The sequence below is a fragment of the Microcaecilia unicolor genome, chromosome 8 (assembly GCF_901765095.1).
Source record: "Microcaecilia unicolor chromosome 8, aMicUni1.1, whole genome shotgun sequence".
NCBI classification, from domain to species: Eukaryota; Metazoa; Chordata; class Amphibia; order Gymnophiona; family Siphonopidae; genus Microcaecilia; species Microcaecilia unicolor.
The window spans coordinates 76,413,002-76,425,722 of NC_044038.1; the positions used below are offsets into that span (position 1 = coordinate 76,413,002).

At 48.0% G+C, this 12,721-nt stretch overlaps 1 protein-coding gene across 3 annotated transcripts in view; it reads right to left on the reverse strand.

Annotated features, from left to right (window-relative positions):
* Positions 1-3,831: 3,831 nt before the first annotated feature.
* The window catches only part of LOC115475989 (ly6/PLAUR domain-containing protein 3-like), a 42,246-nt gene continuing 33,356 nt past the window's right edge, over positions 3,832-12,721 (reverse strand). For all 3 annotated transcript variants that reach the window (XM_030212079.1, XM_030212078.1, XM_030212077.1), the window contains one exon: positions 3,832-5,596. In XM_030212079.1, coding sequence (XP_030067939.1) covers positions 5,442-5,596 — 155 coding nt within the window. In that variant the 3' untranslated portion in view covers positions 3,832-5,441. The remainder of the gene's footprint in view (positions 5,597-12,721) is intronic.

A 12,721-nucleotide genomic window follows, 5' to 3' on the forward strand; every position in this document is an offset into this window, starting at 1 on the left:
TCGAGCCAAGGACACTAGGGCCAGGAGATTGTCTGCCCTTGCCTGGGGAAGATAAGCTCGAGACGTGCGTGTGTCCAAGAGAACTCCAATGAACTCCAATTTCTGAACCAGGACAAGATGGGACTTGGGATAATTGATTACAAACCCCAGTAGCTCCAGCAGTTGAATGGTCATCCGCATGGACTGTAGAGCTCCTGCCTCTGAGGTGCTCTTCACCAGCCAATCGTCGAGATAAGGGAACACATGCATTCCCAGTCTGCGTAGCGATGCTGCAACAACTGCCAGACACTTTGTGAAGACTCTGGGCGCAGATGCGAGACCAAAGGGCAGTACACAGTACTGAAAGTGCTGCGTTCCCAACTGAAATCGAAGATACTTCCTGTGAGCTGGGAGTATCGAGATGTGAGTATAGGCTTCCTTTAAGTCCAGAGAGCATAGCCAATCGTTTTCCTGAATCATGGGAAGAAGAGTGCCCAGGGAAACCATCCTGAACTTTTCTTGGACAAGGAATTTGTTCAGGGCCCTTAGGTCTAGGATGGGACGCATCCACCCTGTTTTCTTTTGCACAAGGAAGTACTTGGAATAGAATCCCAGCCTTTCTTCCCCTGGTGGAACGGGTTCGACCGCATTGGCCTTTAGAAGGGCGGAGAGTTCCTCTGCAAGTACCTGCTTGTGCTGGGAGCTGAAGGACTGAGCTCCCGGTGGGCAATTTGGAGGCGTGGATACCAGATTGAGAGTGTATCCTAACCGGACTATTTGAAGAACCCACTGGTCGGAGGTTATAAGAGACCACCTTTGGTGAAAAAATATCAACCTCCCCCCAACCGGCAAGCCGTCTGGCACGGACACTTTTTCCGAGGCTATGCTGCACTGGAGCCAGTCAAAAGCCCAACCCTTGCTTTTGCTGGGGAGCCCTAGGGGCCTTAGGCGCACGGCATTGACGGGAACACGCATGCTGGGACTGAGCCTGAACTGGCTGCCGAGAAGCAGGAGTGTACCTACGCCTGTTATAGGAATAGGGAGCACTCCTCTTCCCTCCAAAAAACCTAGAAGAGGAGGTGGTAGCAGAAGACGTCCAGCAGGAGAGAGAATCCATGGCATCATGATGCTTTTTGATCTGATTGATCATGTCCTCTACTTTTTCTCCAAAAAGATTATCCCCCCCCCCCCACCCCCCAGGAACATCCACCATTCGCTGCTGGGTCTTCTGATCCAGGTCAGAGACACGCAGCCATGAGAGTCTGCGCATCACTATACCTTGAGCAGCTACTCGAGATGTCACATCAAAAGTGTCGTAAGACCCCCTGGCCAGGAATTTGCGACACGCCTTCTGCTGCCTGACCACCTGGTGAAAAGGTTCAGCAAGCTCCGGAGGAAGTGCTTCAACTAAACTAGACAGTTGCCTCACCGAGTTCCGCAAGTGGATGCTCGTGTACAGCTGGTAAGTTTGGATCTTGGCGGCGAGCATATCGGCCTGATACATTCTCCTCCCAAAAGAATCCAAGGTCCTAAACTCTCTGCCTGGGGGGCGCCAAGGCATAATCTCTAGTACTCTTAGCTCTTCTGAGAGCAGAGTCCACCACCATGGAATCGTGAGGAAGTTGGGCCTTCACCATTACCGGCTCTCCATGGACTCTGTTCTGGGACTCGGATTTTTTGGAGACCACTGGGTTAGAAAGAGGGCATGACCAATTTCGCAAAAGCACTTCCCTCAGTGTATTATGCAAGGGGGCCGTAGCAACCTCAGCTGCCAGAGAAGGATAATTCAAGACCTCGAGCATCTCGGCCCTGGGCTCATCCATAACCTCCATAGGGAATGGAATGTCCTTAGACATTTCCCGAACAAAAGATGAAAAAGAGAGACTCTCAGGTGGAGACATTCTACTCTCAATTGGCAGAATAGGATCAGAGGGAACCCCACACGACTCTTCCTCCAAAAAGTATCTGGGGTCTTCCTCCTCTTCCCATGAGCGCTCATCGGTATCGGACAAAAGCTCCCTAAGAGCAGCCCGAACCCGAGCCTGTCTCGACGTCGAGAATCGATGACCTATTGGGGGGGTGTCAAGAAGTCAACTCCTGCCTGGACTCCGGTGAAGCTTCCTCCACCGACGTCGAGGGGGAATCGACCCAGGTGGCAGCTGACACCGGTACTGCAAGCGGTACTGAGGACGGGGACCTCCTCACAGGTGATGGCCCAGATGCCACCTCCACATTCGGTTCAAAAGGCGCAAGCACCCCCGACACCGAGGCAGACTGGCGAAGCAACCCCTCCAGGAACTCTGGAAGAAGGGCCCTGATGTGCTTGTCGAGAGCTTCCATTGGGAAAGGCTGGGGGGACAGTGCAGGAGTCGGTGCTAGAAGCTGAGGGGGCTTGAGAGCCAGTACCAGGCTGCCAGATGACCGACGCATCGGCACCTCTTGTATGTAGGGTGAGCGGTCCTCCCCGCGCAGAAGCTTCTCGGGTGCAGATGCCCTCGGCTCCCTGGAGTTCTTGGTACCGTGCATGGAAGGAGATCGATGACAGTGCTTCTTCGCCTTCGCTCGATGCTCGTCATCGAGCCTCTTCTGTACCGATGAGGACGTGGAATCCTCACACCTCCTCGGGGCCGGGTCCGACAAAGGTCGGTCCCAGGGGGCCTGCATAGCAGTAGGCCTCGAGACAGGTGGAGACCCGCTCGATGCCTCGCAGCTCCCAGCGCGTTGTGGTCTTTCGGCAGCCATTTCCTGAACTCCCGATGTCGATGCTTCCCTCGACAACGCCGACCTCGGTACCGATGTCGATGCCGATGTCAAAGGGCCGAACCGGTCAGAAAAAAGTTTCTCGCGTTTAGCCTCCCGAGCCACCTGGGTCCGTTTTTTCATCAAATTACACAGCTTACAGGCAGCTGGTAGATGGTCGGGTCCCAGGCACTGAAGACACCATGCATGGGGGTTGGTTCCCGAGAAGGTCCGGTTGCACCGCTTGAAGCCACTGGATGTCCTCGATGACACGGAGGGAAAAACGGCGGCAGCGAAATTAAATGGCTTAATGGTGCCAAATAAAAAGAAAAAATAGCCCGACTGAGCAGCCTAAAGGCGGCCGCATCGAAAAATTATGGAAACTTTAAAGGGGAAGAAGAAAATTAAGAAAATAAATTTTTTTTTAAAAGTAGTGTTTTTTTTAATTTTTGACTAAACGAGTTTGAAAAATAAAGAGAAAAAAGGGATAAAATTGGGCAATGAAAGCCACAAAACGGTTCTACTGAGCCGAAAAAGGAACGCGAAGGAAAAACTTTCGTCACGTTCGCGTTGCGGGGGGGGGGGGGGGGGGGGGGAAGCCGTTCACGCATGCGCGGTGAATCGGCCCACGCGATGGAACATTCCAGAGGATTACTTTCCTTTTGAAGTTTCTTCCGGTCTCCCAGGCCATTGCGGACGACGACCAATACGTGAGAATATTCAGCCTGCTTCTCCTCGGAGAACATACGCACCTAGTCTCCTATCCTTAATTGTTCAGCTAAGCATAATATAGCACTGGGGGACCAAAGAGAAACAAAGTAGAGCAGGAGAGAGCATTATCTGAGATAAGAGCACAGGGGACCTGTTGCCACCTACAAGAAACTATAGAGGGAGATACAGAATTACAGGAGGCTCAGTCTTATCTAAAAGGATAAGGTATTAAACCTGAGAAATAACATACAGAGTATCAGAGAAGAATCAGGCATCATCTGAAGGGGTAAAGAGCTGTTCTTTCAACTACAGAGTCTGAAAAGTGTAAATGATGTTAGAGATGGAAGTGAATGAAAGCAACCAAGAGATCTAGAAAAATTGCACTAACGAAAATGTATGAGTCACTGTTTAATTACTTTGCTTTTATGGACAAGTAGTTCCTTTATGTTTCATCATACTTCTTTTACATATAATTATTGGTGGTGTGCCTATTAAAGAGAGTTTTTATCTTACAGCACAGAATTTGCCTGTCCTCTTTTCATCTCCTTCTTATGCTGCTCTATTCTTGAAACAAACAAAACTAGAGCTTATCTGTGGGGCACCCATTACAATAAATATTCCAGAAACTGAACAGTGTGTCTGCGACCATCCACTGGACACAGAAAAATACTAAGGCTGCATGGTGTCTTTAAGGAATGAATCACACAGAACTATTTTGTTTCTTTGTCTCCATGTGCTGTCAGTGGAAATAACCCACTGATTCTGGATTGGTCTGGTATGGATGTTAAGGAAACAGAGATTAAGATTACTAGAAATACAGGGAAGCCAGGAATGGGCTGGCTATAGCAGACTCTAGAGACAAAATCTCTCTTCCGGGAAGGCAGTTGCTTTCCAAACCGGTCACTGGTGCAAGGCTGGCTGGAGTTGATACTCACTAACATCAGGAGAAAAATGCTGAAATTTAAAACCACTGGAAAGAAACCTGTCAATCTGGGGGTTTAATTTTCCCGTTTTAGGATGGAAGTGATATGAAACAAGGGAAACATCAACAAATGCACATCTCTACATGTATGTTATAGTTGCTTCTGTTGATATTGTAGATGTTGACATGGGTGCTGCTGCTTTATGTAGCCAGTGTATATACCTTCATTCCTGTAAGCATTTTAAGGAAGGCTGATGAGGATTTATGTCAACAGATCCTTTTCTAAGACACTAGCAGAATTTGAGATGCCCTGACTTGGACATCTCAGTTTTGAAGTCTACATGCTTATTTAAAATTCACCTTAACTTCCATGAAGTATGAAATAGCTATTTGTGTTTGTAACATTTGAGTATTTTTGACACACTGGAATACAGTATTACAATCATTCCTCTCTGACCAATCAGCTGTGAATAATGTCACAAAGGCACTGGCTCTTTCACAGTGATCCACCACTGAGTTACCAACACATCGAAACACCCTGGATGTATTGATTATACATCTTACAAGAATTTCAGTTCATATATATGACACACATTGAATATTCAATAAATGTAAATTAGATATAGGTATAATTTTTGCTGCACACAAGCATTTCTGTAATTATTGGCAAGACAGCTCATAACTATAAACAATATCCATCCTCTCAGTCATAGGCAGTGAAAATAGACTTATTAATGGACAATCAACTAGGTTTTGTCTGGTTGTAAAACAGCAATCAGAATATTTACTGAAATACATTGCTCTCCTAAATAAGTGCACATCTTTGGTTTGATGAGATTATGAACTCAGAAAAATCTGATCTCAGATATATGGCAGAGTACAGCTGTGCCAAGCTAGATACCAACTGAAATTACAGAACAAAGTCCAGACCAAAGTAGAAGTAGCTGGCAGAGCATTGTAATATGAGTTGCCATGGATGAGATAATAGAGCCGTATCTTTCCTCACTCTATTCTCTCACAGTACAATAACTATACAAATATCAGCAAGAGGTGAGAAACAGATGAACAAGGGCATTAGATTAATAGGCTGTCACAGTACTATGTCAGGCCCATTACAAAGTTTTCCATTGCAGCAAGAGCCATGTCCTTCATACGTCATAGGCTCATCAGGTGGATAGCTGTAGCCGACAAAACAAACACTTTCCTTAGCACAACTTTTAATGTAAAATGTTTGGGGAGGATAACCTGCAAGAAAAAAAAACAGCGCCTTAACATTGGCTAGCAGAGGAATAGGACAAACATAAAAATGATGATGGTCTCACAATCAGACATGCGGGTCCAGAAGGAGAGATGGGAAAATTATGTCTTACCTGATAATCTTCTTTCCTTTAGTCACAGGAAATGAATTCAAAACTGGTGGGATTGTGTCTATCTACCAGCAGGTGGAGATAAGAGACCACAGAACTGACTCAGGGGCCCTTTTCACCAAGCTGCGATAAAAGGAGCCCTGCGCTAGCAGCAGCGCATGTTTTTGCCATGCACGGAGGCACTTTTACTGCAGAAAGTAAAAAGGCCAAAAAATGAAATGGTTCTGCGATAAGCTCACAGTTGCCGCACAGCCATTTTGGGTGGGGGGAGACCTTACTGCCACCCATTGAAGTAGCGGAAAAGGCTCCCATGCTAATCTGGAGGTAAAAATATGGAAATAAATTTCTGTAGCACTGGAAATGGTGTGCGCTGGGGGCGGAGTTATCGCTGGGCTGCTGCGTTAGCCCAGTGGTAGTTCTGGATTGTAACATAGGACGGCCACCTCCCTAGTCAGTATGTCGAATCACAAAGCAAAAGAAAGAACAAATCCCCGGAAAAGTTTCCTCACAGAAGTATAACCAATACCGAAATGCTTCCCAGAGACACTGCAAGAACAACCTACAATAGAGACTCACATCAGCCCACAAACCTAACCAGCAGCGCGAGGGTGGGATCCTGGATTCATCTGCTACAACTAAGAGAAATAAAACTATCATGTAAGGCATCATTTTTCCTTCCTGAGTGTCAGCAGCAGATGAATACAGAAACAAGTTGGATGTAGTAAAGCAGTCCCTAAGTAGGGTGAGAAGCTGCTGCTCCCACGGACAGAACCAAAGCGCCAAAATGGGAATCTGTCCACACAGCAACGTTCAACCGGTAATGCTTGGAAAAAGTATGCAAAGATACCAATGTAGCCGGTCTACAGATCTGCTCCAACAAAAAAGGCCTGGACCTCTGCCCAAGAGACTGCCAAAGCTCGAGCTGAGTGCACCCTCACAAAATATAAGCGGAGGACACCGCTTCTTTAATCCATTGAGCTACGGTCACTTTTGAAGGTGCATTGTCCCACTTCAAACCCGACAAAAGCATAAAAATGTCGTCCAAACGACAAAAGTCATTAGTGACCTGCAGCTAACAGAGTAGGACCCTCTGAATGTCCAAGCAGGTTAGCACATCAAAATCCTCCAGATAATCCTACACCCGAAAGGATGGAAGAAAGATTGTCTGGTTAATATGAAATGCCGAGACAACCTTAGGCAGAAATGAAGGCACTGTCTAGATAGTCACAGCTAACTCAGAAAACAGAAGGAAAAGGTCCCTACAAGACAAAACCTGCAGCTCAGCCACTCGGCGAGCCAATGCCAAAGCCACCAGGAACACCATTTTCAGTCAGTTCCTTCTCCGTAGGGTTACCATATGGCTCCAGAAAAAAGAGGACGGATTGAGCCAGCCGGGTTTTACTTCCATTGCTTTCCATTGAAAGCAATGGAAGTAAAACCCGGCTGGCTCAATTACTTCCATTGAAAGCAATTGCTTTCCATTGAAAGCAATGGAAGTAAAACCCGGCTGGCTCAATCCGTCCTCCTTTTTCTGGAGCCATATGGTAACCCTACTTCTCCGATGCCTTCTGCAAAGGCTCAGAACGCGCTGCAAGAACCAGGTTAAGGTGCCAATCTGGGCAAATCAACAGATCGGGGATTGGCGGCGATTCACGCCCCTCAAAAAAAAATGCACATCTGGATGCTCTGCCAACAATGTACCCAACAAACAGCCTCTGTAACAGGCCAGAGCCACAACCTGAATATGCAAAGAATTATACGCCAATCCCTTCTGCAGCCCCTCCTGCAAAAAGGCCAAGAACTGAGGCAAAGTCGCTGCCATGGGAGACCACGCCCGGTCAGAGAACCACACCTGCACATACACTGTCTTAGTGGAACACTTCCAAGCCTGACGAAGAGTCACAATGACCGTATCTGAATAACCCTTCTTCCTCAGCCTCTACCTCTCAAGAGCCAGGCCATAAGACGAAACCAGGATGGCTCCTCCATCCAAATTGGACCTTGATGAAGGAGATCAAGTGACAGAGGAAGAAAAAGGCGCCTCCACTAGGAGTTGCATCAGGTCTGCATACCAGGGGACGCCAAGACCAATCCGGAGCCCCCAGAATGTCCAAGCCCCGATGGCACTGGACCCTACCTATTAACGTCCACAGTGGAAATATGTAGAGAAGCTCCGCATCTGGCCAGGGCTGCAGCAGGCGTCCAAGCCCTAAAAACTGTACTCTTCTGCTGAAGAACCTGGGCACCTTGGCGTTTGACCTCATTGCCATGAAGTCCATCACCAGTGTGCTCCACTTCTGTTCGATTTACCAGAAGGCTACCGAGAGCTGCCATTCCACTTGGTCCAGGGCATTTTGACTTAGGATGTCCACCTGCACACTGAGATGCCCCGCTATGTGCGCCACAGAGATGGACTGCAAGTGGCTCTCCACCCACTGTAAAAGAGGGAATGCCTCTGCTACCAGGGATGGATTGCGAATGCCCCCTGCCTGTTGATGCAGACCACCACCGTGTTGTCCAACATGACTCAAATGGGCTGGCCTTCTAGCAAGTTCTGAAGGCCTGCAGTGCATACAAGACTGTTCATAGCACCAACTGGTTGATTGGCCACTAAACCTCTGTCTCAGACCAGAGACCCTGAGCACACCGGTGCAGACAAGAGCTCCCCAGCCCAAGAAGCTTGCATCCATCAACACCACAATCCACTGGGCAGTTGCCAACTACATTCCCCACCTCGAGGGAGGCTGTGGTGCAGAGACCAGTTCATACTGCTCTTTGCTCGCGGCAACCACTGGAGATGGACCTGGTAATCCTGAAACACTGGCGACCATCGACTCAACAGGGACTGCTGCAACAGCTGCGTGTGTGCCTTTGCCCAGGGCACCATCTCCAGGGTCACTGCCATGGAGCCCAGGACCTGTACATAACCTCATGCACAAGAACCTGACATCCCGAACAGCTGCCATATCTGACCCTGCAGCTTGGTCCATCTGAGCTCCTGTAGAAATACTCTACCCTGCATAGTGTTAAAACAAACCCCCAGATATTCAAATATCTGGGCTGGGACTAGACGACTCTTCGAAAAATTGACCATCCAACCTACAGATTGTAAGAGAGCAATCACTCGGGAAGTGGCGAGCTTTCTTGCGTCAACTCCACCCGTATCAACCAGTCATTGAGGTAGGGATGCACCCCGATCCCCTCCTTCTGCAAAAACGCCTCCGCCACCAACACGATCTTGGAAAAGGTCTGAGGTAAGGCCAAAGGGCACCACCTGAAAATGAAAGCACGCTGCAAACAGTGAAGCATAGATAATGCTGATGAAGAGGCCAAATAGAGATATGCATATACACCTCCTTGAGATCCAGAGCTGTAAGAAATCCCCCCGGCTGCACAGTCGCCAGGACAGATCTCAATGTCTCCATGCGGAAATGTTTGACCTCAAGGGACTGATTTACTCGCTTGAGAACCAAAACCGGGTGAAAAGACATGCCCTTTTTTTGAACTACAAAATAAATGGAGTACAGGACCTTGCCCCTCTCACGGGAGGCACTGGCACCACCAATCCCAGATCCAGCAAGGATCAGAGTGGATTTGACCTTCCTTCATTTCAAAACTGCGTGACATGGGCAGTCCAATAAAAAAATTGTTGACAGGAGAGAACTCTAACTTGTAACCTTCTCTGATAATTTCCAAAAACCCCTGATCTATGGTGACCTTGGTCCACTACTTGTAACAGAGAGCAAGCCAACCCCCTATCCTTGACACTGAGGAGTGAGCCTGCACCCCATTGTTGGGAGGAGCGAGCCATGGGCCCTGGTTGTGCAGCTGGACTAGAGGCTCGTTTGTAAGTTCGAATGGAAGGGAATGACTGGTATCTTGATCGCTGAAAGGCCGGAGAGGAACAACCCGGGTGATACTGTCTCAAATCCCGCAGTCGTGGCTTCATCACTCCCAACTGTGAGGAAGACTTTGGCTTATCCACTAGAAGCCAGTGAGACTTACAGTCTCCCAAATCCTTAACTAATCTTTCCAGATCCCTGCGAAACAGCTTTCCCCGAAAGAGCAGCTTGGTGAGCCACAGCTCAGGTGCTGTGTCCACCGCCCAGTGGCGTGAGCACCAACACCATCTGCTTGGCAGAGATGTGCACAAGATCATACAGCGAATCTGCCAAGTACGCCAGACCCAATTCCATGTGTGGACAACATCTGACTGGCCCCTGCCCCATCGCTTGCTGAACCCAGCTAAGTCATGCCTGGGCTGCATAAGAGCTACAAAGGCTGAAGGGCGAGAGCAGATACCTCAAAAGAGTGCTTCACGGAAGCCTCCGGCTTTCTATCTTGGACATACTTATGGGCCACCCCTCCTCTACCAGAGGGTGGTCTTCTTGGTGACCACCGCCACCAAGATGTTCACCCTAGGCAAGGGAAATTTCTCCAGGTGGTACGCTGCCACAAGGTAAAGTCAAGACATTGTTTTCAACATCTTCAACCACAAATCATGGAGTAGCCCACTGAGCCATAAAAAACTCCTGGATAGCCTCATGCACCGGAAAGGTCTTTGACGGTTTCCTCGTACTCACCATCTTCAGGTTAATGGAGGCAAAGGCCTGAGATTTGCAGTCCGAAATATTGAGGGCCTCCAAAGCCCTAGCGATTAATGAAGGCAACTCCTCTCTATGGAAGACCTGCACCGCAGTGAGATCATTAGGTTCTTCCTGAACCAATTCACCCTCCTCCAACCAAGATGAGCGTAGGAACTCCTCCAACAAGGCGGCATCCGACTAGGAAGGGGAAATACAGCCTAACAACTCTACCTCAGACAGCACCCCCATGAGCCACCTTTTCTGCGCTGGGTTCACCGACAGAGGCTGAGCGGCTGGTCCCAACCTCCCACGGACCTCATGGTCTGTACCCTTGCCATGGGGGACTGTGCCTGAGGGTGATTCCTCTTCAGGAAATAGGTCTGATGTAAAAGCAATACAAAGTCTGAGGAAAACTGCTCCCTGGACCCCAAAGGCCCAGGCACCCTGACCTCCTCCCCAGCCATCGCAGGATAAGGTCCTCAAACCACAGATCTTCTCAAAAATTAGTCTGGGAGGAAAAGTGGGCCCAACCGTGGTTGTTGCATTCAGGCAGCAGAGTCCAAAAGAGCAACTGTGTAGGCTGAAGCGCAGGTAAAGAACTCAGCGGGAAGGGAAGCCCCCTCTGCTACCAAGGCCTCCAAGTACACAGCCGGACAGAGCCCCCTGTTGCACCCAGCTAAGGAACGCCCCAGCAGCATACAAACTGCTGCAGATAGCTGCCTGCAGAGAGAAAGAACTTCTGAATTGTCAGAGGAAGGCTGCGCTGAATTAACCAGTTGAGGCTGAGTTTGGCTTGGATGGTCCAAGAGAGATGAAGACCAACAGCTGAGAAGGAACCCCTGAAGTAGTCTAATGTGGAATCTGGCCCATGGAAGAATGTCAAAGATGGAGGCCATTGCACCCAGAACTGAACATATTCCTAAACTCCAGGATCTGGTAGGGAAAGTAGAACCTGACTTGGGTGTTAATCTGTTGCTGATAAACAACTGGAAGAAATGTCTTCCCTAAGCCTATGTCGAACATCACTCCCAGATACACCAAGATTTGTGTTGGAAACAACTATCTCTTGGTGAAATTGAATACCAATCCTAAGGACTGAAGAAGAGCAGCTATCTTGGATAAAACTTGCAGACTCTCTTGAAAGGATGAGCTGCAAATCAGCCAATCGTGAGGATTGGATGAACCTGCAATCCATCCTTGTGAAGGAAGGCTGTCACTACTACCATGACCTTGAAAAATGTCCTTGGTGATGTGAAAAGGCTAAATGACATGGTCATAAATGATAATGTTCACCAAGAATTGCAAATCACAAATCTTCTGTGGGAAGGTGAAATAGGAATATGAAAGAATGCTTCCTTGAGATCCAGGGAGGTTAGAAATCCTTCCTGCTGGACTGCAATTACCGACTGCAATGTTCCCATTGTGAAATGTTGAACCTTTAACACTAACTTTTTTGAAGTCCAAACTCAGGTAGAAGGAAGCTCACTTCTTTGGAACTACAAAGTAAATGGAATAACTTCCTGTTCCCCAACTGCAACTGGGGAGTCTTGACTGTGCCTAGATGAAGAAGCATTTGCAAGGTGGCTTGAACTGCTTGATATTTGGGTTGGAGCTTGCATGGAGATTCCAAGAAAAAATCTGCAGTAGAATGGGAGACCTCCAGTTTGTAACCTTGCTTTAGTATTTCCAAGACATACAGGTCTGAGGTAATTTTGGTCCACTCCTCATGGAACCTGGAGAGGAGTTCTCCTATTATGAAACCCAAGGAGTGAACTGAGACCCCATGATTGGAAGATGAAGAAGGCATTGGTAGACCTGTAGTTTGAAGCAGAGTTCTTTCTAGCAGAATGAAAGATGGCTTGTCTTTGTTGACGTGGGAACGCTGAAAGTTAGATTTGCCTGGCCTGCACTTGGCCTCACGAAACCTAAGATGAGACTGAGGATTAAAAAGAATCTTTAGACTTGTCCTCTGGCAATCTCCGACACTTGAAGTCCCCTAGGTCTTTACTCAACTTCTCTAGATCTTCTCCAAACAAACGTTTACATTTAAAATGTAGCTTGCTAAATGTGACTTAGAAGCCAAATCAGCTGTCCAATGCCTAAGCCAGAGCTATCTTCTTGCTGAGAGAGTAAAGAATTGCTTGTGTGGCTGTGCATTAGAACTGGCTGTTCAGTAGCTGAGAGCCAGAGCTAGATGGTGTAGCAGAATATGGCTGTTTGTACCATTGTGCGCTACTGATGGCAAGGTGCAGTGGGACTTGAACCAGCAACTTCTAGATCTCTGTGCTCACTCTCAGTTGCTTTAACCATTAAGCTATTCCTCTACATTGAAGTAGCTATGTAATAGTCGCTAGAGGTCAAATACAATGAAAAGGTGCAAAAATGCAATAGACGCATTTAGAGACACTACAGCATAC